The sequence below is a fragment of the Phyllopteryx taeniolatus genome, chromosome 17 (genome assembly GCF_024500385.1).
Source record: "Phyllopteryx taeniolatus isolate TA_2022b chromosome 17, UOR_Ptae_1.2, whole genome shotgun sequence".
Lineage (NCBI taxonomy): Eukaryota > Metazoa > Chordata > Actinopteri > Syngnathiformes > Syngnathidae > Phyllopteryx > Phyllopteryx taeniolatus.
Window position 1 is genome coordinate 9655192 of NC_084518.1, and position 27552 is coordinate 9682743.

The 27552-nt window shown below is 46.1% G+C and overlaps 2 protein-coding genes across 7 annotated transcripts in view; both read left to right on the plus strand.

The window, feature by feature from the left end:
• The window catches only part of lrch2 (leucine-rich repeats and calponin homology (CH) domain containing 2), a 466084-nt gene that overhangs the window by 117432 nt on the left and 321100 nt on the right, over positions 1–27552 (plus strand). The gene's annotated exons all lie outside the window — the stretch shown is intronic.
• Positions 1–27552, plus strand: part of smfn (small fragment nuclease) — a 112886-nt gene that overhangs the window by 43307 nt on the left and 42027 nt on the right. The window contains exon 8 of one of the 3 annotated variants that reach the window (XR_009785069.1): positions 5292–5653. Coding sequence is in view for 1 of the 3 variants with exons in the window: in XM_061751077.1 (XP_061607061.1) it covers positions 9–48 (40 nt within the window). In the remaining 2 variants the exon portion in view is untranslated. Of the gene's footprint in view, positions 1–8; positions 4386–5291; positions 5654–27552 lie in introns of those variants that run through there. The other 2 variants (XM_061751077.1, XM_061751068.1) reach the window with 2 other exon arrangements.

Sequence of the window (27552 nt, forward strand, 5' to 3'; positions counted from 1 at the left end):
TTTTTCAGCTGGGGTCAATTTTTTGGAGAGAAACGCACAAGGATGTAACTTCTCATCCTTGAGAGACTTCTGGGAGAGCACTGCTCCTATTCCGGCATCAGACGCATCGACTTCTACCACAAACTGCTGTTTGAGATCTGGCCAAGTAAGGATGGGAGCGGAGGTAAAGCTCGACTTAAGTTTTTGAAAAGCTGCATGACAAAGCGGGTTCCATACAAAAGGTTTGTGTGGCGAGGTAAGATCATGCAAAGGAGAGGCTATAGAACTGAAATTCCTGATGAATTTCCTGTAGAAGTTTGCGAACCCTAAGAACCTTTGTACATCTTTGCGTGACGTGGGAGTAGGCCAATTAATAACGGCATCGACTTTGCAAGGGTCCATCTTGACTTCACCTTGAGCCAGGACGAAACCCAGAAAAGAAACGGACGCCCGGTGGAACTCACATTTCTCAGCCTTGACATAGAGTTGATTCTGCAGTAACTGCTGCAAAACAGAGCGGACATGAATAATGTGAGTCTCCTCATCCGGGGAGAATATCAGAATATCATCTAAATAAACAAAAACATAAACATTCAACATGTCGCGCAGGACATCGTTGACAAGGTTCTGGAAAACAGCTGGAGCGTTAGTAAGCCCAAAAGGCATTACCAAATATTCATAATGTCCCGTTGGTGTGTTAAATGCTGTTTTCCATTCATCCCCCTCCCTTATCCTGACTAGATGATATGCATTTCTTAAGTCCAGTTTTGTGAAAATCTTGGCTCCCTCCAGGAACTCAAAGGCGGTGGAGATGAGAGGAAGAGGGTACCTGTTTTTTTACCGTGATCTCATTGAGACCCCGGTAATCGATACAGGGTCGCAGGGTCTTGTCTTTCTTGTCCACGAAGAAAAATCCTGCTCCCGCAGGGGATGAAGATGGGCGAATGATCCCGGCTGCCAGTGATTCTTCTATGTATTCCTTCATGGCCTTGTGTTCCGGCCCTGAAAGAGAGAACAACCTCCCTCGTGGGGGTGTGGTTCCAGGCAGCAAGTCAATAGCACAGTCATAAGGTCTGTGGGGTGGAAGGGATTTGGCCTTGGACTTGGAAAAAACATCTTTAATATCCTGATAACAGGTGGGCACTTGAGATAAATCAGGAGAGCCTAGTGTCACTTTAGGAAGAACCCGTGTAGGGTCTTCCTTAATGAAATTCAGACTCACCTCTCCCGTGCCCTGGCTACCGGCACCGGCAACTTTGACGTGACAGTTGCTCACGGAATGACCCAACTGACCGCAGTAGAAGCACCGCCCTTCCCTCAGCCGGCGTTGACGTTCCTCAGAGGAGAGACGGAACCTGCCCCGTTGCATGGGCTCATCCGTGGTGACGCTAGCCAGTGGATTGAGACTGGCAGCAGGGAATCTGCCTTGGTTTGGCTTGTCACCGAGGCTCGTCCTCCAAGTGCGCGGTGAAGCATCCCTCCGCCGATCTCCATCCAGCTCGCGATCCAAAAGCCTTCTGTCGATCTTGAGGGCGAGAGCGATGAGAGTGTCCAAGTCGGGTGGCAGGTCTAGCGGGACTAAATGATCCTTGACGGCGGGGGATAGTCCTTGAAAAAAGGCATCGAGTAGCGCCCGATTATTCCAATGAGTCTCAGCTGCTAGAATGCGAAACTCAATCGCGTAATCTGACACCCTGTGCTTGCCTTGTTGTAAGGTGACAAGGGAGCGAGCTGCCTCACGATCAGGAGTGGAAAATTGAAAAATTTGCTCCATAGTCTTGACGAAAACAGCCCATGAATGACACGCGGCGGAATTGCGGCTCCATTCAGCAGTAGCCCACGCCTCCGCACGACCAGTCAGGTGGGAAATGACGAATGCGATCTTTGCCCGCTCGGTGGGGAAGGCGTCTCCCTGCAGTTCAAAGTGGAGTTCGCACTGCGTGATGAACGGCTTAATGTTCCCAGATTCTCCAGAGAACCTCTCCGGTCGAGAGAGCTGTGGGCAGACAGCAGCGGAGGTGGTAGGTGGCTGCATGGTGACTACCTCACACGGAAATACCGTGGCAGTACTGGGTGTGGTGCCCACTGGTTCCTTCTCTTGAAAAAATTTCAAAAGAAGTTCAAACTGCGAGGCCACCTGTCTCATCATATTGTCCTGATTCCTTGACAGTCCCTCTAGATGAAGGTGGAGGGCGGCAATCTGCTCATCCTGCTTCGCGAGGCGTTGACCCTGCGCTTGAAGGGCTTTGTGCACCGGGTCTGAGTCTGCTGGGTCCATGTTCTGGCCAGTTCGTTCTGTCATGAACGGAACAGAGGATAGGACCCAAAAATGCACGACTCCAAAACAAATTGACAGTTTCCAAAAAGAGAGGTTTAATAGACGGGCATAGGTCGGTACACAGGCAGGCAATCCAAGAGAGGCAACAGTATCCAAAAACATGAGGCAAAGAGACAAGGTCGATAATCGGAACAGGGTCAGGTCTTACTGTGAATCTATGACGTGGAAACAAGGAATGCTGGAACGCGACGACAAGGTACAACGAACTGGCAACGAGAGGAAATGAGACACGAGGTTATATACAAGGGGTAATTAGGGTGAACGAGGCACAGGTGATGAAGATGCTCACATGAGCAGGTGTGTGTGAAACAGGGGGGGAAGACAAAACCCGGAACACACACACACACACACACATATGACAAAACATCTTCCATTTAAGGATTATGGAGGCCACTGTGCTCTTAGGAACCTTAAGTGCAGGAGAATTTTTTTTTGTAACCTTGGCCAGATCTGTGCCTTGCCACAATTCTGGTGTCTGAGTTTTTTTAGGAAGTTCCTTTGACCTCATGATTCTCCTTTGCTCTGACATGCAGTGTGGGCTGTAAGGTCTTATATAGACAGGTGTGTGGCTTTCCTAATCAAGTCCAATCAGTATAATCAAACATAGCTGGACTCCAATGAAGATGTAGGACCATCTCAAGGATGATCAGAAGAAATGGACAGCACCCGAGTTAAATATATGAGTGTCACAGCAAAGGGTCCGAATATGACTGTGTGATATTTCAGACTTTCTTTTTTAATAAATTGCGAAAATTTCAACAATTCTTTTTTTTCAGTCAATATGGGGTGCTGTGTGTACATTAATGAGGGGGGAAAAGAACTTGATTTTAGCAAATGGCTGCAATATAACAAAGAGTGAAAAATTTAAGGGGGTCTGAATACTTTCCGTACCCACTGTATAATGTGTTCAGCCGGGCTTTGTCCTGGAAGTCCCGAACAAAACCTGGAACTCTTAAATTATAATTAACTGATGTTCAAAAACTGTTCACAGGCACCAAAATGAGCGCATTCTCAATAACATTCATCAGACAGAAATGAACTAAGTTAAGTTCACGTTCACCCTAAATATGAACTAGTTCATGAACTTCGTTCATTAAAATCATTCCGGTACAACACTGATTCCAGTTTTGGTAGCAGGAGTTATCAAAAAGTTTCAGGGGCCCACAAACAGCGATGATGATTTTATCCTCCATTGTTCTGCTCAACAAATCCAGGACGTGGTGATGTGTGTGATGCAGTATATTCTCAACACTGATTGGCTGTTGCGACGCAGCGTCATACGCATTTTTTGTTTGAGTTGGAATTTTCCACCTTGAGCAAATCGGTGATTAAGCGAATTTTTGCGTTTGCCAGACTTGCATCGCTCCTATGTGAGCTTTTGCATTGACTTGATATGTAATGAGAGAGAGAGAGTGAGAGAGAGAGAGAGAGAGATACTTCATTAATTCCGTTGGGGAAATTCAGAAAACATCACAGAACACAAAGACCCTACACCATCACAATGTGGACAACTTCACAGCGCAATTAAGTGCTGCTTATAAGACACTAGCACGGTTAATTAATGCTTATCTGTTATCTAATGCTGTTAGTGCTTAGCTGTGTGTCCAAGTAAGCTCAATCCAGCTTTGCTTACCATTTGCCTTTGACATGATCACTGGGGCGTTGCAACGAAAGGGGTTGCAGGTTTTTCTGCTTAATAGTGTGTTTCAGAACTCCAGTCGTTTAAAAGTGCTCTGGTCAGACAAATTTTTATAAATAAGCTAAATTTACTGAGTTAATGTTCACCCACAGATCCAAAGTTTTAATGGCTTTCCCAGTGTCTAATGGTCCTAATATATTGATTTACTTCATTTTAATATACCTATCTATCGTATATATTTTTTAATCATTGTAGAAATACTTTACTTTATGGCTCAGTGACTGTTTTTTGTCAATGTCTTTATGTCTCAAAAGTGTTCTCTGTCAATTGACTGTCTGTTGTTGTACTAGAGCGGCTTCAACTACCGGAGATAAATTCCTTGTGTGTTTTTTGGACATACTTGGCAAATAAAGATGATTCTGATTGTGATTCTGATTCTGAATTATTGGATTATTTTAAAAGACACCTCTGTCATTTTATTAAGTAAATAGTGTGCAGGTAAACCTGTAGACTTTACGCAGAAATACTCGCCGTTGTGCGGACATCAGGTAGGAAAAGTTGAACCAAATTAATTTGAAACAATGCTTCTCTTGACGGCACGGTAGACGACTGGTTAGCACATCCGCCTCACAGTTCTGAGAACCGGGGTTCAAATCCTGGCCTCACCTGTGTGGAGTTTGCATGTTCTACCCGTGCCTGCGTGGGTTTTCTCTGGGTACTCCGGTTTCCTCCCACATCCCAAAAAATATGCAGGGTAGGTTCATTGAAGACTCTAAATTGCCCGTAGTTGTGAATGTGAGTGCACTAGCGACATCCACAGATGGCGGAAATCCACTGCAAACCTGGACTAACTAATCACACTAACAATCTTCACTTGACTTGAATCTGATCTAATATTTTAAGAACTTTACATGAACGCCACTAGTGACTGTATTTCTGATGTCAAATCTGTTGTCAACTGAACCGGATTCAATGTTTCACCCCCCCCCCCCAACCAAAACACGAATGCCACATTGCAAATATTAGTGTTCCCAACAATCACATACACTTGAAACAGTCATTACAGGGATTAAAGAGGATGGGCGAGTGACAATGCAAAGCGGAACAATGGTCTCGTTATCTTAAATCCAATAATTAATATTTTAAACCACTGATTTTAAACCACAAATTATACTAACATGAAATGTGATTCTAGAGTTGCGGTCTGCCTTCCATTTAGTCAAAAAGGGGCCGGCCTCGCTCTCTGAAGTGGATAAAAGGCCGAAGCTCCTTTGTCTCTCGCTCGCTCCTTTGTCTCTCGCTCGCTCGCTCATTCTCTCGTTGTTCCACCTGAAGGTCTGGCCCAGCCTGGGAGCCCCCAACCTCCCACCACAAGGTGGCGGAGGCTGGGAGACACCGACCTTCCCTGCCGCGCTGCCAAGCGTGGACCGCAGGAAACACCTGCCAACTCCCCGAAGCTACCCTTTTGGGTGTGGGGCAATTTACGGACGAGGCTCCACTGGGAAGTAATTGCGGTGCAAGTTTTTCACTGACCACGTGGCAAGCATTGCTACTGCCAGTGTGCTGACTAGCCTGCACCTGAAGTCTGAAAGATCAAGTCTTTTTCTCTTTCCTTCCTTTTTCTTCAAATCATCCCTCGTGAGCGCTCTTCCCAACCCCCGGAAGGTCAACCCGCCTGCCTGAATTGGTCAACACACGTAAGTCAAACTTGCAGTCTACTAAAAGTACAGATTAGTGCATATTTGGGTTTTAAACTAACGTGAACAGGAATTCCAGCTATACGCATTGTCATCCCATGCTCACTACCGACCTCACATCACAAGTCAGTTTGCTTTGCCAATGTTCGGCCGTCCTGTTCGTTTTGTTTTGTTTTGTTTTGTTTTTCTCTGTAGTGTTTCCCTGTAGATTCCCCACGTTAGATCTCACTTAATTTTCAATAGAATTCACTACCTGCATTGTTGTGTGTGTTTGGGTTTGAGGAAAAAAACCTCTGGCCATCTAGGACTCTTATGTAATTCATGTAGCAACCTTCAAATTACGAGACTGAGGATAAATGGTTTGTTGTCACTTTGTCCTGAAGTTTTATACATCTAAAAATAATGTGGTGCCCCTTTACTAGATAAAATAGCTTGATTTATAACGGTGTAATTTAAAATTACGCTAAACCGGAAGTAACGCAGGCGTCTTCTTGCCATCTTATTCTTTTCTCCTAAATTAATAAACTTTTTATGTACGCTACAATTTTTTCCTTTTTAATACTTGAGTTGCACTCAAATATTTTTTGTTTTGCACTAATGGCACTGCTAATTTTACACTTGTATGAGTAAATAAATGTTTGATCCAAATAAGGTAAATCCATGTCTGTGTGTGAATGACATAGTCATACCATTACTTCCTTAACACGTTCATAGGGTTTTCAATTCATCTCAGTCAGTACCACCTAGAAAAATACTTGGCTATAGAAGTACTACCATTATGACCAACATTAAAATACAGAAGTATACTAGGCCAAAGTGTTCATTAAAAAATAGCAGGGGTTGTATTCCTAAAAGCTGAATTTAATATTGTAAATCACTGTAACTTTATGCATGGTGTGAACACTAACAGTGTTTGAATATAGGAAAATAAAATGTACTTACATGATTCAATTACAAATGTATTGCACCCTAAAAGGTCCATTAAAATTTTACCGACATAAATATTTGATAACATTTCTAAAAGATTAACTGAAATGTATTGAACTTAACTTATTTAATTCAGTGATTCCTTCATAGGCAGCCCGCACGTCACTGGTGGTTCTTACCAATGCTACCTACGAGCACTCTCGGTGAATGGAATGACATTCAAAACTGAAGGGAAAGTTTCCATATTATCTTTTCAAATTTATTTATTTTTTGGTCGACTTAATTTACTGGTGTTTTTGTCGGCTATAATGTTATGGTATTTCGTCAACTAAAACAAGACAAAAACTAAAAAAAAATGAGATACAATTATGACTAAAATGAAATTACATTTTAGTCAAAATACTTTGACTAAAACTAAATCAAAATTAACAGTGGTGTGCGGGCACTCCAGAGATACAACTATTTGTATACAAGCAAAGGTGGGAGTAAGTCACAAGCAAGTTGCAAGTCATAACCTTCAAGTCTCAAACAAGTCCCAAGTTACTGCGGGGAAAAAAATCTAGCAAGTCACTCCGAGACGCCACTAAATTTCAAGCCAGTCGAGTCAAGTGATTACTTGGTTTAAGCAAGTCGTAAGTCAAGTCATACAATCTTGCTCCAGTCGCAACATACAGTATAATGGAGTGGTAATAATATTTTTTCACAATTTTTTCCCCATAAATCCTAACCCTAAAAAAAGGATTCATACCTTATAACATTTAAATGAACAACAACTGAGATTATGATTCATTGCATTGATTGCACTGAATTGTTTAAAACTGAATTTAACTAAACTTTATTTCTGAACAAACTATGCTGTGTGCTTTTAGGTGACAGCCTTGTAACACCTACGGTTTTTAAGAGAACACAAGCAAAAGCCAAGACTGTTTTCTGTTGGTCAAATATAGTTAGATTTGTACCTAATGGGCTAAAGGAGAATGAAAGAGATTCATAATTAAGGGAATAACACATGACATGAAAATGTTGCCATGTTTAAAAAAAAAAGTAATGTGAGCAAAATATGCATTCCTCCTGCGTCCTCTACTTTAATTAAATCACAGAGTTGGGTTTGTTAATTTATTTAGAAGCACTGACTCTGGACAAGTGACAATTCTCATAAGATTCATGGTTACGTTTCATATGCTGTTGTCTCAATTTTAAAAACAGTGCAGACAGCTTTATCACAGAGCCGCCACAACAGATGACATTTTGATGATGACACGTTCAGTAGTATGAAAATTACAGTGTATTTCCGAGCTGCGCCAAACCCACTCTTACAATTAAAAACAAACAAACAAACAATCAAAAAAAACGGAAAACGTATTAATATGTCTTTGTCTTCCGACCCCCCTTTGACACATGATATTCAACGTGTCAATTTGACATGCAGCGGACTCCGTCAACAGCTGTCCCTGGTCCAACCGATGATTAACGCCACCTTTGGTAGTAGGTACGCCAAAATTCTTGAAGACCAATAACGCATCCAATACACAACAGTAATACAAAACAGTTACGATCATCCAAACAGGTCGTATTCCAAGTTGCAGCAGCTGCCGACCTGACAAGTCTTGCAAACAATCACAGTGATAAGTCCATTACACCCCAGCAAATGATGCTCATACCAGGGGAGTTGACAAAATCCTTCCTGAACATCATTCCAAAGGAGGGAAAAACAGTCAATCCCCACATAACATCCCTAAATACCTAAGTTGTGGTTAATATACTTCACAGAAGTGTTAAACAACATCACCAGAACAAAAATCACATAAAAAACAAAAATCAATATTAAGTCTGCAATCCAACAATCTGCAACATGAATACGTGACCGTTGTCAGGCCGCATCCTCATAGGTGCTCTGTAAAAAATGTTATCATCCATAAATTGTAGTCCTCCCCCCCTTCGTCATGTACACAGTCGCAGATTTCAGATCATCAGCCCATATAGATTGTCCTGGCATGTCAACTGTAATGTCACTGCACGTCATACTCATAACAGATGTCAAAGTCATCTCAGGTGACATCGACAAGTGCATAGAAGCCTTCTCTACATGGGTGAATTTGACCAATTGGTGTCTCAAATCACACACAAACCAAAGTCAAAGTCTGGTACAAACTCCGTTCCAATTTTGGGAATAATATTCTTTAATATGGATGAGAGACTTACTCTCGCATGTGATCACAACAAAATAAGTTAACCCACATTAACAGGCTCCATTGGTCCTTAATTGTGCATGCTTTCTATTAACACACAGCATAAATACTGTATCTGACATAACAAAACAAGACTTCTCAGACAATAACACTGACCAGGACCCAGAAGTGGGCGTCCACTCACACACACACACACACACACACACACAGCACAAACTAGCGGTACCACGGCCCACCTTACAAGTAAGCCACTTAACTCCTCGTTCCCTTGTTAACTCTTGTGTCTCCTCGTTCCCAGTGCTCCCCTGGGGGGGAATCAAATAGATTAATGGCCACCCAAAAATGAGTCATTCTCAAAAAACAAGTACTCACTCAACATGTCATTTTCCCTGTACATAGCACAAATTAGGTGCCATCTCATGGTGCCACTGGTCCCTGGAATCACAATAAAACACACTCTTCTCATTGTTAGAGGTTAAGAAAAGAACACAAAGAAAAGTTGCGGCCCGGGTATAACCTGCCGGCTGTACAAACCTCTATTGCCCGGTTCTTTTATTCTGGTCGAGGTAGAACTTCAATGATTAGGCTAGATGAAAAGTTTAAGAATTTATTCAAAAATACAAAGTCACCTCACAAACATTGTGTGTGTGTGTGTGTGTGAACTATGTGTATCCTATATGTAGACTCCCATACCCAACAGCGAAGTACCCGGCCCCCCAACAGGTTTGACTTGAACTCTGGCATTGAGCGGTGAGTTGGTGTGTGTGTGTGTGTGTGACATTTTGAAAATCTAACAGTGTGTTTTGAACAAAAAGGTGGGGACTAACTCCCCCTAAAAGTTCATGAGGTCCTCAGACCCCCATATATACAATGAGCAGCCTAAGCAGTAAACTTTCCCTGCAGCAGCGGTACCATGTGTTAACATTAGCGACATTGTGTAATGTAAACCCTGCACTAAGGTCCCACGTCGACATCAGGTCCAAAGACGATATCGTGATCCAGTTCCAGGTCGTGGTGCCTCAAGTCCAACGCCGCCAGCTCCAGTTGGAGCTTAGATTCTTCCTTCTCTGGATCCACCAGGAGGGTCGTCCATTGGTATGGGGGGGGGCTTCTCTAGATGACCCACAGCTCGGTCAATGCAGGTGATCAACGCCCAAGTGAAAGGAATACAACAACAACCGCAAAACACAAAAACCCCAATTATAGTGCCAATTGAGATTATCAGACTACCAATGATCCCTTTCCATTTGCCAAACCGTCTTTCCAGTAGATCATGAAACGGATCAGTTATTCCTGAATGTTCTTTAAATTCATTAGATAGGGCCCTCAGACCGTTAAGTGTTTTGGTGAGGCTCCCTGGGGCCGTATTTATTGGGAATGAATGTGCAGCAGCTTTCACCAAACATGGAGCACATATCTCCTCTTTCTGCCAATATGGAGTCGAGTGCCAGCTGTTCTGATAGGCAACTAACGAGGTGGCAGCCAGTTGGGCCTGCACCGCCTCAAAGCCATCACATGTAAAAATTGTCAACCTTTGAACATTATAATTTAGTTTATGCGATCTACGCTTTGTTGGGGGTTATTTATACGGAAAAAGGCTCGAAAACCTTCTGCAATTTGGTCAATTAATTTATACTCATCTAGGATCCCTCGCGGGACTCCTATGGCGTTGATGTAGACGGGACTCCCAGATATGGGGTCCTCAGTCCTTTTCCTCCTCATGAGGGTAGGCAGCAGGATGGACAACTGTTTGGCAATGTCCACGTCCGACACACTATACATCTGTATGGGTGAGAAAAGGGAGACAAAAGCGCACCTCCTAGACTGCTTGGCTGCTAAGCCAGCACTGGCGTTACCATGTGCTTCAAATGTGTCAGCTTTGGAAAGAATGAGTGAGACTGCATGAGGTTATTTTACAGATTCTGCCAATTCAGGGAGCAATTTGTGTTGTATCACGAGTGTGTCTGTAGTGGTCAGTAAAATCACTTCTTTGCCATGCAGCTATGTCTACAAGCAGTGCCCTGCAGACATCAACCGAGTCTGTGTATATGTTTACAGTCATACCTGCCGCCAGTTGACATGCCCGGTGGACCGCAAGGAGTTCTGCCGACTGGGCCGAGTATGGTGGTGGTAGTTTTTCTGCTTCAAGGATTGAAAACACATTCTTTTATCCTATATTTAGTGCCGTGATTGCATATGACGCGACTACATGTCCCGTGTTTCAGTCAAGATGACTGTGCCCGTCTGTAAACAATGTCATGTCTGGGTTTTCTTCATACCGTATGTAATTATACGACCATAAGGCGCACGGCATTAAAAGGCGCAGTCTCAGTTACGGGGTCTATTTCTGTATTTAACACTTACATAAGGCGCACCGTATTATTGGGCGTAGGCTTGGTAAAACATATGCTTGCTTAAAACATACAGTAGCATGTATGCACGCTAAAATGTTTTTAAAAAGGCAACGGGAGCAAAACTGAGTTTGGTTGTACTTTATTGAAGTATTTAACAATGTAAACAATGAGTTCGGTTGTACTTTATTGAAGTACTTAACAATGTACTGTTATTTTTTTTATCAATCCTCATCCAAAAATCCATCAAAGTCCTCATCTTCTGTATCCGAAATGAACAGCTGGGCAATCTCCATCAAACATGCCGAGTTCCCTCTCGTCATTGTCGGAGTCTGTCTCGTTGGCCGGGGGGCTGTTCAGCAATGATGCCGGCTTTCGCGAAAGCTCGGACAACAGTCAAAGGAAATACTTTAGTCCAGGCATCCACAATCCATAAACGTGTCTCTTTGTAGGTGCCATTTTCGGGGGTCCTTAGCCAAACCGATATTGTTTTGCATAATGCACATACCGGCACTATATACCTACTGCGGGCGTGCCTTTAGCGTCCTCTTTCACACGCATGCTTCCCCCTTTAACGTCCGCATGCTGTCCTCAGTCACGTCCGCCTTTCCTCTATATAAGCAGCGTGTTGCCAAGAAATGCTCCCAGTCAGTCAAGCGGAGCGCTCATCGAAGTCACACAACAACATTTACAAATTTTGGAACTTGGTGCACACATAAGGCGCGCCGCATTATAAGGCGCCCCGTTCATTTTGGAGACAATTTAAGACTTTTAAGTGCGCCTTATGGTCGTGAAAATACGGTACTCTGACCGTGTCGTCATGGTCCCCTAGTAAACCAGCTAAGTTAGCTTGTACATTTGTTGGAAAATGTAGGTTGGCTTGTCTTAGCATCTCCATGAGTTTTAGATGTCTTTTGGGTGTGCGTGTGAATCTTTTGCTGTTCAGGAATGACGTTACCACATGGTTGATATGTATGTGTATGTCGCCCCCTGTTGTTATGTTCCAGTCAGGGCTTTTACACTTGCTGACACGTATTTTATGGCCTTTTTCAGCAGGCTCAACAAGATCCAGAGTTGTAACAAAGGATCTTCCTCCCTTGAGGACTGTGCTGGAACAGTACAGTACTCACCATACCTTTATTTTCAGACACAGACACATCAAGGTGCAAAGGACTCCTAAAGTCCTCCTCAGGTGTGTCCTGTTACAGCCCATCGCTCAGTTACAGCAGACCACCATTCATTTCCAAATTCCAAATTAAACACATGAAGAGCATAGCCTTGTCGAAAGTCTTCACGATCAATACAGAGAGGCTGATCTTTCAGATATCGACCTGTAGCTGCAAAAAGGTTATGTTACTCGCGAACAGCATGGCCTGCGTTAAATTGGGGTTGGAATGCTTTGGGTGGAATTTGTCGCCCCTTTTGACATAGAGCTAACTATTCTAAGTTATCCATCCATCCATTTTCTGAGCCGTTTATCCTCACAAGGGTCGCGGGCGTGCTGGAGCCTATCCCAGCTATCATCGGGCATATTCCAAGTTATGATGGGCGAATTGAAAGGGTTTAGATCTTTCCTAAGACCATGTAGCGAGGCGTATGTCCCAGGAAAATATTATCTTGATGACACGTTCTAGAGTGTTGATGAATGGAGTAAGTTTTCACGCTAATTCGCAATAAAGAATATAAGGTGTTTTCTTTGCTGAGAGCTGCGGCGTGACCTAGAGAAACAGCCGGTGAGACGGTTACTCTTTTCACAAAGAGAGAAGCTTGCAATATTTTCATTAGGTAGTTTACATCGGGAGGGCTCATAAAACAGAAGCCGTCATTCGCTTTGATGAGTTTAACTCTCAGATCCACTTTATTTAAAAGGTGTCTTTCGCAAAAAAATATATCTGCATGCAGAGGTCCTATCACATGGAACGGGTTGGAATCTTGAAATAACTGCGATCAACGGACCAGTTCTTTATTAAGATCATCGCCTGTAAGCTCGAGTGAATCCATTTGTCGGGCTGTATCTTTGTAAAACATGCTGGTTGTGAATTGACTTATTAGAGAGCCTGTTGAAAAGTTTAACAAAGTTTCTATCATAGCTCTGTAAGGATGCACCGGACATGACTGCAAGATCAACCTGTCGCCTAGAGTAACATCAACTTGAGAGAAAATTGTGTTGGGGAGGTAATTAATGATGCCCAGACGGCCACTCGGATCTAAATTGGTACCGTCGCTGTTAGTTACTTTTAATGGCAGATGAAGCAAAGTATTGGAGAGATCCAACTATTTAGTTCCGTCCCCAGGAATACAAAATTCAATAGGGCCTCCGTCGGTGAGGGATGCTATCGGTGACATTTCGACATATTGACTCTGCTCTATTGAGAGTTGTGTCATGGGCGTAGCAAATAGATCCAGCTCTTTTAGGGTAAATTGTATTTCTTCAAATTTGAATGTCTGATGTCAAATCTCTTTGTTAACTGAACCAGATGAGGCGCTTCACCCCACACAACACAAAAGCCACATTGCAAATATTAAATGCTCTCAGCAACGACATAAAATTGAAACACTCATTGCATAGATTAAATAGGGTGCGTGACAGTGGAAAGCACCCAGCGCGTGGCGACCAGCTCCACTCAAGGGCTTTGGCCGTCCTCCACCTGAAGTTTATTTATTTTTTTCCTTTTTTCCCTTTTTTTTTGTCTTCCTCCTTTTTCTTCAAACCTTCCTTTTCCGGCGCCCTGGCCGAGCATCCGGGAGATCGACCAGCCTGCCTAAATTGTGTCACACGCAACGTAAATCCATGCGGTGCACTAAAGTACAGATTGGTGCATATTTGGGTTCAAAATAACGGTAACGGGAACTCCCAGCTTCCGTATAGTCACTTGCACACTCTCACTTCACACCTACATCACACGTTTGACCTGCTTTATGAATGTTTACCTGGAGTGAGTTTATTCCATTGTTAAATGTTATTTGGATATCCGTGGTTTGTGCACTGCATGCTTTGAACTGTGGTTAAGTTTTCCTACGTAAGTTCTTCCCCGTACACCGGAGTAGCTAATCGGACAAGTTATATACTTGAGGGGAATTTTATTTTGAGGTTCGCTGCGTAATAGATTTGGAAAGTCACTGGTTACAGTTAAATGCGTTCTACATTAAGAATGCCTACTGTGTGTAAGTCAGGCTCCGAGGTAAAGTGTTTGGGAAAACACGTGGCATCCGTGACGGTCGTCATTTTTGCTTTGTGTTATAACCACGACGCCCCTGCGTAGGACACAATTTGGTCTGACTCAAGGCGCCCGTAATTCGCCTTCATTGTTGAGAGAACATTCCACGTGACGTCATCGTGAGGTCGCCACTTTGGTTCGATTCTTTTTGGCATTGAATATGCTTCGGTTTGTCCTCGACTGCCCCCTCGTGGATGTACATGCGATTACGCAACTTCCGGTAGACTACCGCCTAGCCGCCTAGCCGCTGCTCAGCCGCTAGGAAGCTGTTAACGAACACGCATTGAGACATCGTGTTCATTCTTGGTCGTAATAAAAAATAAACTTGAGCTTGCCTACAGCACTGCCAAGTGCTTTCCCTGATTGTTTAAGCTTTCGTTGTGCACTGATTTTCAATGAGCGCTCCACCGTGAGTGCCGTGCAACCTTGCGGCACACGTTACCTAGCAACCGACCGTCCCTCGCGAGCTGACTAACTAGCCGCTCAGCTACTGCAGTCACCCACGATGGGGATTGTGCTTTTGTCAATTTAAAAGCCTCCGTTTTCGCTAATTTTTTCGAAAGGCTGATGTCGCGATTTTGTTTTAAAGCTTTATTGCCTAGTATTTTTAACCAGTTTTGAGATTTAGAGATAGCAACCAACCAAGCTATCGAGTGGCGCTGCATCCTCAAAGCAATAACGCCACCTCGAGTTCTCAACTGCGGCCAAAGCCAGCCTCCACTCGAAAAGAAGAAGTCAAGCCAGCCGCTCCTAATTTTGTGTATATTAGGCATTACGGCTCACATTCACACCTACAGGTAATTTAGAGTCTTCAATCACCTACCATGCATGTTTTTGGGATGTGGGAGGAAACCGGAGTGCCCGGAGAAAACCCACACAGGCACGGGGAGAACATGCAAACTCCACACAGCTGGGGCCGGAGATTGAACCCCAGTCCTCAGAACTGTGAGGCAGACGCTCTAACCAGTCGCCCACAGTGCCGCCAAGTGTAGAGTTCTCAGTAAAAATCACACAAAAAAACATAACAAAAAACAAAAACAAGAGGAGAACTCAACGCGGCTCTATTGAGGAGAAAGAAAGACAAAGAAAAGGTAGCTAACTCCAACTTGGCACGTAGGGGGCACAGCGGTCAGGAGTAGAACCCGACAAATCAATCAAGGAGAGGGAAGGTGGCAAGTAGAGGTTCTAATCTTGGGGAGAGCTGAATTCTAGTCTAGATTCAAAAGGGGGTAGAAAGGTCTGGGGGGGGCCATTTAGGTCAAGGAGGACCTCCTCTCCTGTCTGTATGGGGTTGAGGTCGGGTTCAGTTGTTCTTTTCCTCGGGTGTTCTGTCCTCAGTGCTAATAGTGCGTAAGGTGCTGTGATGTCAATCGCCTGAGTTCTTTCAAACTGAATCTGTGTAAGCATCTCAGGATCAACTTCCAATTTGTACTGTCCGAAAAAGTTAGAAATCTCGATTTCGCGCTCATAATTTTCGGTTGGCAGGTGGTAGCGGGCGACGTCCTCAATATGCAAAATGGCATCTTTGGGGACGTCGAGCCACATGTTTTGATTTGGCAGGGCGAGTCTCGTCGTGGTGGTCATAACTCAGCGTTGCGCTTAGGGCTGGTGTGTTGACTAGCCACTTGGACCCAACAATTTCCGCGTGAGTAGTACTAACCTGGTAGCGAGGTGTAGCTTCTGCTCTACACCGCGACCCATCCTTCATGGGCTTCAGGCCACAAATCCCATCCGCTACATCTCGGATGAACGGCTTACTGTGACACAGGTAATCTTTGGTGAGGATGCACATCTGCAAATCTGACGCCAGATACAGATCCGGGTTGCTATCGTGATAGGCGACTACCGTGGGAGTACTGGTGCCAACATTAATTACGTCTTTTAGGCAATAGATGTTGTGGGAGTCGATAATTGGAAGAGTAACAAGGAAGGCTACTTCTCAGAACTCAGGGTTGACATACAGGACAGTGGAACTCCCGAGAGAAAAAGCCAAGTGGGCTTGGGCAGGGCTAATGGGGCTTGCCAGACCTTTACACAGGATGCTTTCGATTAAGCTCAGGGGAACCAAGTATGGAGGGATTCTACCCATTGCTAAGTGGTCTATGGAGGAAGAGATTTCACTTAGCATGTCATTCATCAATGTGGTAACAATCTGTATGTGAGCATAATCCGTTTGGACCACTGACTTTAGTTTGGTTCAGGATGACACTGAGTGTTGAGGACAAGGATAGTGCCCTTGAGTGTCTCGCCTAACGATTGGAGGTTAGGCCGTTTCTCTCTCCGTGTTGCGTCGGATGTTAGGAATTTTGGTTTGGAGTTCACCAATTTGTTTCTTAACCGTGTTTAAGCTGATTGCGCTAACCGTGGAGGTACCTATGCTAAACAATGTGCCGAGGGAGCCGGCAGCCATGAGCCCCTACAAAATGCTTTGAATGTCTGGGGATTCCTCTGAGATCGGCCTGAGTGCCGGCGAATTTTTCTAATTGCTGGAGCATGTGAGTGGTGTCGAAGGCGGCATGTGAGTGGTGTCGAAGGCGGCATGTGAGTGGTGTCGAAGGCGGCATGGTGGATAGCCTTACGAGACCACGTGGCCCCTGCGTAGCTGGTTTTGGTGGACGTCCCGACGGTACACGCGTCACCGGTGGGGGTGGCGCGGATACCTGTTATTTCGGTCATTATGTTTTTGGTTTGCGGCAGAGCAGCGCGTTCGGTTTCACCAGTGTCTCAGTCGGGCGTCTGCGTTGGCGGACATGGTGCAGTCCTTGGCGTGGCGAGGATGCTGTCACGGAGGTTGGACCTTCTTGACCGGTCCGGTCTCAGTGTGTGGACCATCCTCCGTTTTGTGCATGGTGCATTGTGGGCGGAGTGTTGTGTGACCCCCACTTTCGCACCGTGAGGCCATGAATGGCGGTGAAGTGCGCTTCACGGAGGCGCAATAACCAAAGTCCACGATAATGTGAATGCGCAGGTGCAAAGTTAAGGAGAAACCGAAGTTAAGCTTGCGCAGCGCGCAGGAAGGAAGAAGAGAAAGAGCGCTGGTCATGGCGAGCCACAGAAAAATCAACAGAAAGCCAGGCAACTTCGCCATCACGAACAATGTGGAACAGAAGAGGAAGGCTGGGGACCAGCACAGAAGGAGGCTCACATCACCAGTGGATGCTGCAGGTGACCAAAAAGAGCCGGGGCCCAGGCGTGGCCTGAGGGAGAGGTGGGTGGGTAAAACGGCATGGAGGTGCACTTTGCAAGTTCCAGAGAAGAAGTGCATGGGGAGTCTGAGGTTTCTCGGGAGAGACAAAACCCACATGTCCTGTGCTGTTGAAGCCATGCCTGTGTGAAAGTCATGGAAGAAGCAAGATGACTTAGCGGCCCTCGACGGAGCGGGCCAGCTCTGTAGAGAAGTCACTATGAAGCTCAACGTGATGGCTGAAAATGCAGTCCAATGTTTAGGGGTAGAGTACACAAATTGCTTTTCGAAGGGCGCAATTTTTGTATTTATTAGGGGGTCGAGTGGCCTCAAAAGGTCGAGAGCAAGTCCTGTGTCACCGGAGCGACCCCTGGTAGGTCTGCTTGGTATCGCAGGTGCAGCACCCCCTTTTGTAAGATCTTCAACCGGTTGCGGTTGTATTCGATGGGTCGGAGTGGGGCCCAGGTGCAAGTCTGATAGGCTGCAGTCTAGTGAATCTTTAGCGAATGATGCAGCGTTTTTGGTTAGCACTTCTCGGAAACGCTGTCGTTCGTCCTCGGAACTTAGGGCGTCAGCATCTGCTAGGATCTGGTGCATGTGGATTTCAAAGTTGGGATAAGGGAGCAGGCGACTATCTCACGGTGTTACCGGTGCAGGCGAGTTGGTTCGTGATGAGTTTGAGGGAGTGGGTGAAGTCGCGGGAGACGCGCTTTCGGGTGCAGCTGGGATTGTACTGAGCGCATGGATCACCAGGTGTTGGTCTGTAGCCAGGTCCACTCTGATGATGTCATCACACTCAGTAGGTCCCACTGGAATGAGAGCAATGTGTCGTGAAGGAACAGTGAGCTGTACTCCACCAGAGCTAGGCAATGGGAAGTGGTCTAGTGGAAGGTGACCAATCACAGGGACCGTGATATTGAAGTCGTGGAAGTTGGAGCATATCAAGAGGCCAATCCTAGTGGATCTGGGGATGTGAATGTTGTTCCCTATGTGGTTGTGAATCAGCAGCATGGTTGTTCGGGAAGCGTCTAGGAGGGGTGTGGCATGCAGTGAAAAATCCAGGTCATTAAACTGCGGCGAAGGCTGAAAGAACGCATGCGGACCGGTTACTGCTTGGTTAGCACGCGCGACCAGTCGAATAGGGAAGTTGATAGTTGACGCTTTTACTATAACTTCGTCTTCGCTCAAAACTTCGCAAGCGTCGGGGATGGTTTGTCCCGACTTAAGGTTTAACGGTTGGACAACGCGGTTGGCGGAGCCGCCATTAGTGTGCTACCACAAAATATTGTTAATATTGTCAACTTGAACGGCCAGTCGGACAAGTACATCCGCGCCAACATAAGCTTTATGTGGAAAATTGGGGACTACTAGGAAGCAGTGAGTTAACGAGCGATGGTTCCATTGCAGGTTTAGGGCGCATACGCCCACTGCAGTGACAGCAGATGGTGGCACAGTGTTAAGGGGAAAGCGAAATGTTTTTGTGTTAACTGAAGGTCAGGATGCTTAAGTCGTAGTTTGTCAAAACAGTGCCTGAGAGATTGCCGATTTGTCAGCCCACAAGGCCAGGATGACGTCGTCTGTTGGGCTGTCATGCAAATTAATTCCACCAGCAACATTGGGGCCGTAGCGCTCTTCGTGCGGTGGTTGGACAAGATGGCAGAGAAACGTGTCAAGTTCTCTAAGTCGGTTCAGTGGTGGCGAGATGGCTACAGGGGACTCTGGGATGTCGTCAATGGGGGTGTCGTTACTTGATAGGAGTGCGGCCTGACAGGTCGCCATCCTCTGAGTGGTCCCACCCCAGGCCCTGGCCTGAGGACAGTTCCCATATTGGTGGTGGTAAAGCCTGGTCCACCTGCGCCCACAGCTGAAGATTTTTGTAAGCGATTAGTGGCTCGTACCGGCAGAGCAGGTCTTGGCCGATGAGCAGGGGGACGGTTTCAACTGGAGACACGTAGACCGGGTGGACTAATGTCATGGGGCCAATTGTCCAGTGGAGCATAGTTACGGTGTTTAGCTCGGTATTAGTTACTGAAAATGCACAGATAGTTAATGCGCAGCGTCACAGTTGAAGGTTGCGGCCACTGGCTTGTAGCAATGTCAGAAGTTGATGGAACACAGCGTGGGACATAACAGTGATGTCTGCTGCGGGGTCAATCAGAGCTTCTTGGACAAATTCATGCTCAAGGCTAAATAGAACTTTCGGGATGTACCTTTAGCGGTTAGTTCACCCAAAAGCTGTCGGAATGGCAAAACGTTATTTAGTAGTGTGATGTCACGCGAGTCAGGGGCTTCGCCTGGGTCTCGTCGGACGATTAGGACGGCACGAGAGGGTTTTAGGGATTGGTCGTCACCAAGTGGTCCGCTAAGGTTATGGCGAGATGAGGTTGTCGAAGAGTTGGCCGGGGTCACAGAGGCACTTGGCAGGTCATTAGGGGAACAGCGGAGGTTACCTGGTTGACCTATTGCCTCCTCTGTGGTCCTGTTCGACTCAGTCAGGCCAATTCATAATGATGGGTCCCGCTTTTTGTCTTTGGACAGGCTGCGGAGCACCTCAAGTAATTCTGCCACGGCACTAAATTCCCTTTGAGAGCTGTTGGTTCCGGAGCCCTTTTCCCAGTTGTCACTTGTCGTTTTAGGGTCTCGGTTGGACGAGTCAGATTTAGGCTGATCGTTACGTGTACCCTGTTTTGACATGTAAGTTTGGCACGAATTTGAGCTGCGGTCATTCCATGATTTTGATTTGTCGTTGACTTGGCGTTGTTGGTTACGAGGACCATTGTTGTACGCGGGCCGAGATTGGTTGTATGGGTTAAATGACTTCTTTTGATTTTCGGGTTTAATAACGTCAGAACGTGGTGTGTCGGTCACACGTGCGTTGTACGTAGCGCCCTCTAATTCCATCTGTGGTTATGCGTTTGTAAAGAAGACACCTGAGACTTGTGTTTTTGAAGCAGGGTGTTTTTGTTTAGCAAAACCCTTGGAGGCCAGTTCACGCAACTGGGCACTGGACAGTGTGCGCGGGCACGCTGCTATGCCCAGCTGGTGGCTGGTGTTAGGATGTAGGTTTTGGACAAACAGTGTTTTGAAATTTTTTCCCTCCTCCATATTCGGCTCATTTAAATTTCCAAAGTACGCTTTACGCAACCGGCAGTAATAAGCTTGGGGTGTCTCAAGTCTCCCCTGTTTAACTGTGAGGGCTGCAGATAAGCCGGTTGTGGCCTCTGGGTCATCAAATTCTTGAGACAATGCTTGGCAGAGGGCCGGGTAATCGGCCAGCACATGAGCCGGTTGTTGTTCAATTAAGCTGGTGACTTTACGGCTAGATGTAACTTTGATAAGGTACCGTCTGTCGTCCATAGTAGCAGAAGGGAATCATTTAAGGTGGAATTCAAGGTCTCCAAGGTACGCTGCTGTGTCGTGTGACCCGTTTGGCTTAGGTTCAAAACTCGGAATGTTGCGTGCCACTTTGTCTAAGTCTCTTACCTGGAACAGCGCTGGGTGGAGGGAGAGTCGGGGGTGAGTCGAAAAGTTGAGCTGCGACTGGTGAGGCTGCCACCCGTGAGGTGGCTGCACGGCGCCCCCTGAAGGTGGATTCCGGCCCAAAGGTTGGAGATGTTTTGTCGGGCTCTGTGACACTTTTGGCGAGGGAGGGCCCCACGCTGTCTGTAGCAGGGGCCGGAACACTGGGATGAGTCAGAGAATCAGTGGACAGGTGTTGAGCTAATTGTAGCTCACGCCTGACATGGGTTAACTCATCCTCTTGGTCCCGGAGCTGTTGCTGCAGGCGGGACAGCTCCGTCTCACTGATTACCATCTGTGTCCTGAGCCCGTACGACTGTTCCATCTCTTTGGAGCATTCCGCTTTGAGTGTGTCGGTGCGTTCGGTGACCCGCTGAATGTCACCGGAAGCTTGCCGTAGCAGAATAGTTGCTCGCTGATGTTCGACCATTTATTCAAGCACTTGTTCATTAGACGGTCGGTCAGCGAATTCTACCAATTTAGCTTTTAAGTGGGCAATCTCGGCATAAGTGTCTTGTAGTTGGTTATACTGACCGCCGGAATTTAATTCGCTCGAGGTAGGGGCTTGGGTTGTTTTATCATCGTCATAGTTTAATCTGCCGCTGTCTGTAGGCAGCAACTGTGCAGCCTCAGCTGCAACAGTGAGGTCAGCTATCCAAGCCTCCGCATCATCGTATTGCATTTCAACGTCAAGAAGGCGGGCTTCAGCCAAGTTTAAGCGCGTGGTGGTCTCTTTTAATTGTGCAGTTAACTGGACTTGTTTATGCTGTTCAGCTTCCAGTCTGCGTTTCACCAGAGCGTCCTCGCGGTCTCTCCATTTGAGTTGGGCCACCATGTTCAGCACCATGCAGCCAAGAGTTCGCGTGAGATTTTTATCTTAATCAGAATCAGAATCATCTTTATTTGCCAAGTATGTCCAAAAAACACACAAGGAATTTGTCTCCGGTAGTTGGAGCCGGTCTAGTACGACAACAGACAGTCAATTGACAGAGAACACTTTTGAGACATAAAGACAATTGACAATTGACAAAAAACAGTCACTGAGTAATAAAGGGTTGGTAGTTATCTGGTAATGCCGGTACATGTTTTATTTTATTTTTTTTGACAATTGTGCAAAAATATGCAGAGTCCTCTAGCACTTAGAGCAGTTTGAAAGACTGATATTGCAATAGTCCGGTGCAATGACAATTGTGCAAAGGGCGCCGAGACTTCAAGCTAGGAGTGCGATTAATCTGGGGCAATGTTGATCGTGCAAATGTTGCAGATACTCCTCAATCAGTCTGCAAATGGAGCAGATGCTACTCTGGCATGAGTGGCCAGTATTGGTCAACAACAGATATGCAAATAGTGCAGCGTGGCGAGACTACTACAGTGAGTGCACAAGTAATGTATAATTGGCCCCACAGAAATGTGACAACAAACGCAAGTCAAAAAATTGCCAGCATGTTGTAATGGAATTGTAGGTTAGGTGTTTAAGAAGTTGATTGCTAGAGGGAAGAAGCTGTTGGAATGTGTTGGATTTATCTTACCCAACATTAGAAAAAATAGACACAAAAGGAATGAAGACACTGGTTTCTTTTTCTCATGAGGAGGGCGTATGGGAGATTGTTCAGATCACAGTCTCTCAACACGCTCTAACCAATCTCTCCCGTCGCTCCTGCATTTATTTGAAAATAGGAGGGTTTTTCCCAAACATAATGTTCTAAACAATAAGACACAACACAAAACATTGGACCAGCACCTGTCACGTCCCCGACCACATCCGATCACGTCCTTGGTCCAGGCGCCCTTCCATCGGATGATGCTGAGTCATCTTTTTGAAGGCGAGACATCTAAAATCGTCCATAATATTAATGCAAGCTAAGCAAATAAATGATAACTTCTAAAATATATTTAACAGAATGTCTTCTAGTTCTCGTTTGCCTTGATCGGTAGCGCCTACCTGAGGGAAGGAGCTGGCAGAGCTGGTGACCGGGATGTGGAGGGTCCGAGAGGATTTTGCACACTCTTGTCTTAGTTCTGGCAGCGTGCAAGTCCTCAAGGGTGGGTACCGACAATCCTTTCAGCAGTTTTGATTGTCCGATGCAGTCGGCGTTTGTCCTTTTTTGTAGCAGCACCAAACCAGACTGTGATGGAAGAACACAGGACTGATTCGATGACTGCTGTGTAGAACTGCCTCAGCAGCTCCTGTGGCAGGCCGTGCTTCCTCAGAAGCCGCAGGAAGTACATCCTCTGCTGGGCCTTTTTGAGGAGGGAGTTGATGTTGGTCGCCCACTTCAGGTCCTGAGAGACTGTAATTCCCAGGAACTTGAAGGTCTCGACGGTTGACACAAGGCAGCTGGACAACGTGAGGGGCAGCTGTGGCGAAGGATGCCTCCTGAAGTCCACGATCATCTCTACACGATCATCTCTTGAGCGTATTCAGCTCCAGGTTGTGTCGGTCGCACCACAGCTCCAGCCGTTCCACTTCCTGTCGATATGCAGACTCATCATCGTCCTTGATGAGGCCGATGGCAGTGGAGTTTGACAGCCGGGTGCGTTGAGGTGCAGTCGTTCGTGTAGAGAGAGAAGAGCAGCGGAGAGAGGACACAACCTTGGGGCACTACAGTGCTGATGCTGTGTGTGGATGAGGTGGCCTCCCCCAGCCTCACCTGCTGTGTCCTGCCCGTCAGGAAGCTGTAAATCCACTGGTAGATGGCATGTGAGACACTGAGCTGGAGAAGCTTGGATGAAAGGAGTTCAGGGATGATGGTGTTGAACGCTGAGCTGAAGTCCACGAACAGGATCCTCGCGTAGGTCCCTGCACTGTCGAGGTGTTCTAGGATGAAGTGCAGTCCCATGTTGACTGCATCATCCGCAGACCTGTTCGCTCGGTAGGCAAACTGCAGGGGGTCCAGCAGGGGACCTGTGACGCTCTTGAGGTGGTCCAGCATGAGACGTTCAAAGGACTTCATGACCACAGATGTCAAGGCGACAGGCCTGTAGTCATAGACCCGATATTGTAGTTTTCTTGGGGACTGGAATGATGGTGGAGCGTACTTCGCACCGTTCCAGAGATCTATTGAATATCTGTGTGAAGACCGGAGCGAGCTGGTCCGTGCAGACTTTGAGGCAGGATGGGGACACATGGTCTGGGCCTGCCGCTTTGTTAATCTTTTGTTGTTTGAAGATGCGTCTCACATCCTGTTTGTGGATGGTTAGCGCAGAAGTCAGAGGTGTGATAGTGGTCGGTGGTGCGGAGGTGTGAAAGTGTCCTTTTCAAATCTGCAGTAGAAGGTATTCAAGTCGTTGGCTAGTGTGCTATTGTTCTCAGCTTGGGGAGATCGTCGCTTGTAATTTGTCAGCGATTGGAATGCGTGCCAGACTGATTTAGAGTCGTTAGCGGTAAACTGTCAGCAGGTTTCTAGCGCGATTATACAGGGCCCTGTCCCCGCTCTGATATGCGTCCTCCTTGGCTTGGCAAAGCTGCTTAAGTTTGGCAGTGAACCACGGCTTGTTGTTGTTGAATGTGCGAAATGACTTTGTTGGTACACACACATCTTCACAGAAACTGAAAAAGGATGTGACAGTGTCCGTATATTCATCCAGGCTGCCAGCTGAATTTTCAAAGACACTCCAGTCTGTGCAGTCTAAACAGCTTTTAAGGTTTTGTACTCGGCATCACTCATAAGTTGTGTAATGTTATCATTGAGGACTTCGAGGCCAGCATTTTTGACGGACTCTGCATAGCCCGGGACAAGGTCCCGAGTTAAATTGCTGACGAGCTCTTCCAGTGTGTCAAGATTGTCGTATTGACTGGGACTTTCTAGAAGTTCCGCCATGATTAGTGTTGCGAAGGGCACTTGGTGGAGTGGACGAATCAGCTTGTTGACTAAATTTGAAACTCATTTAACCAATTCATTTATTTAGTTTGGGTAAGGCACGGTGGCCGACTGGTTAGAGCGTCAGCCTCACAGTTCTGAGGAGCGGGGTTCAATCCCCGGTCCCGCCTGTGTGGAGTTTGCATGTTCTCCCCGTGCCTGCGTGGGTTTTCTCCGGGCACTCTGGTTTCCTCCCACATCCCAAAAACATGCATTAATTGGAGACTCTAAGTTGCCCGTAGGCATGACTGTGAGTGCGAATGGTTGTTTGTTTCTATGTGCCCTGCGATTGGCCCAACCAGTCTACATGTGTTTTGTGGACTTGGAGAAGGCGTTCGACCGTGTCCCTTGGGGTGTCCTGTGGGGGGTGCTTCGCGAGTATGGGGTACTGAACCCCCTGATACGGGCTGTTCGGTCCCTGTAGAACCGGAGTCAGAGTTTGGTCCGCATATCCGGCAATAAGTCGGACTTGTTTCCGGTGAGGGTTGGCCAAGGCTGCCCTTTGTCACCGATTCTGTTCATATCTTTTCTGAACAGAATTTCTCGGCACAGCCGAGGCGTAGAAGGTGTCAGGTTTAGTGGCCTCAGTATTGCATCTCTGCTTTTTGCAGATTATATAGTTCTGTTGGCTTCATCAAGCCGTGACCTCCAACTCTCACTGGAGCAGTTCGCAGCTGAGTGTGAAGCGGCTGGGATGAGAATCAGCACCTCCAAATTTGAGACCATGGTCCTCAGTCGGAAAAGGGTGGCGTGCCCTCTCCAGGTTGGGGATGAGATCCTGCCCCAAGTGGAGGAGTTTAAATATCTTGGGGTCTTGTTCACGACCCAGGACACGCTGGAGAGACTACATCCTTCGGCTGGCCTGGGAACGCCTCGGGATCCCCCCGGAAGAGCTGGATGAAGTGGCTGGGGAGAGGGAAGTCTGGGCGTCCCTGCTAAAGCTACTGCCCCCGCGACCCGACCTCGAATAAGCGGTAGAAAATGGATGGATGGATGGGTAAACAAATTATTATTAGTTATAATTTAGTTAAGCAACTTGATTTGACGGTGTGTGATGGCTATCACTGCAAGTCAATTCAATTGGTGAAGCGATTTAGGCCTTGAGCTGAGTGTGATTTAACTTCAGGTAAAAGTCAAATGTACTTATGATTAGACTTGTGAATTAATTGATTGCTTGTATGCCTAGTACAGGTGTGGCTTTTAGGCCAAGTGAAGAAGCATCAAAAACAAGAAGCGATTTAAAGAAATAAAAATTCAAAAATATTTTTTTTCCCAAAAAGAATTTCCCCAAAAAACTTAAATAAATTAATAAATTAATTTAAAAAAAATAAAATCAAAGAAAGAATTTAAAAACGAATTAAAAAAATCAATAATGAAAATAAATTTTAAAAACAATAATTCCAAAAGAAAAGTTTCAAAAAAATAAATGTTTTTGGGAAAAATTTAAATCAAATCAAGTTTTCCTTTTTCTTCCAGAGTGATTAAAACAGCCAAGCAATCAATTAATAAACTCCACTTTGTAAAAGAAAGCCGTTAATTAACTGTGGTTACTGTAAGCGGTTGTCAGTTTAATTCGACAGAAGGTGTTGTGCACATTTACTGGCACAAGGTGGTGGTGTTGCTGTATATGTATAGCAGTGCCGACGCTTTCTGCCGGTGAAATTCGTTAAGAGTCTCACGTTGTAAATGTGGAAAACTGGTTAAAAATACCAGGCATAAAGCTTTAAAGAACGATTGCGGCGTCGGCGAAAATGGAGGCTTTAAATTTAAAAACGCTCTTTCTAACGATCATGAATTAAGGCAAGCTCTCGGGGTTGTTCGGTTGCCTCGGCAACAGGTGACCACAGGCTGCGCGGTGCGCGCAGCGCACACCGGAATCTTATCAGCACACAAAAAACACACGGCAGTGCTTATTATGAAAGCCCACGTTTATTGTTTCGAAAGCAACGACCCAAGATGAAGACGGTGCTTAGCACGCGATCGGTAATGGCTTACTACGGCTTGAGCCGGAGCTCGTCAGCGCAAGTTTCCAGTCACACACCCGGAGGTTGCGTGATGGGATGAACGTCCACGAGGGGCACTCGAGGACAACCTGGAGCTTATGCTACGGATCACGCCATGAAGGAAGATACCAAGGTGGCAACGTCATGATGACGTCACGTCTCTCCAAGATGGAAGACAAATTACGAAGCCTTTAGTCTATAAATGACCAAATGGGGTTCAGTGAGAGGCTTGTGATTTTAAAATAAAGCGAAAATGGCGACCATCATGGGTGCCACGTGTGTGTGATTTTTTTTTCACACACAAAGAGCTAGCACTCTAGCTCAGAGTTCGACTGACGTGTAACAGGATTTTCGGTATAGAACACGTTCTCGTGACCAGGGACTTCCATCCATCCATCCATTTTCTGAGCCGCTTCTCCTCACTAGGGTCGCGGGCGTGCTGGAGCCTATCCCAGCTGTCATCGGGCAGGAGGCGGGGTACACCCTGAACTGGTTGCCAGCCAATCGCAGGGCACATAGGAACAAACAACCATTTGCACTCACAGTCATGCCTACGGGCAATTTAGAGTCTCCAATTCAGGCATGTTTTTGGGATGTGGGAGGAAACCGGAGTGCCCGGAGAAAACCCACGCAGGCACGGGGAGAACA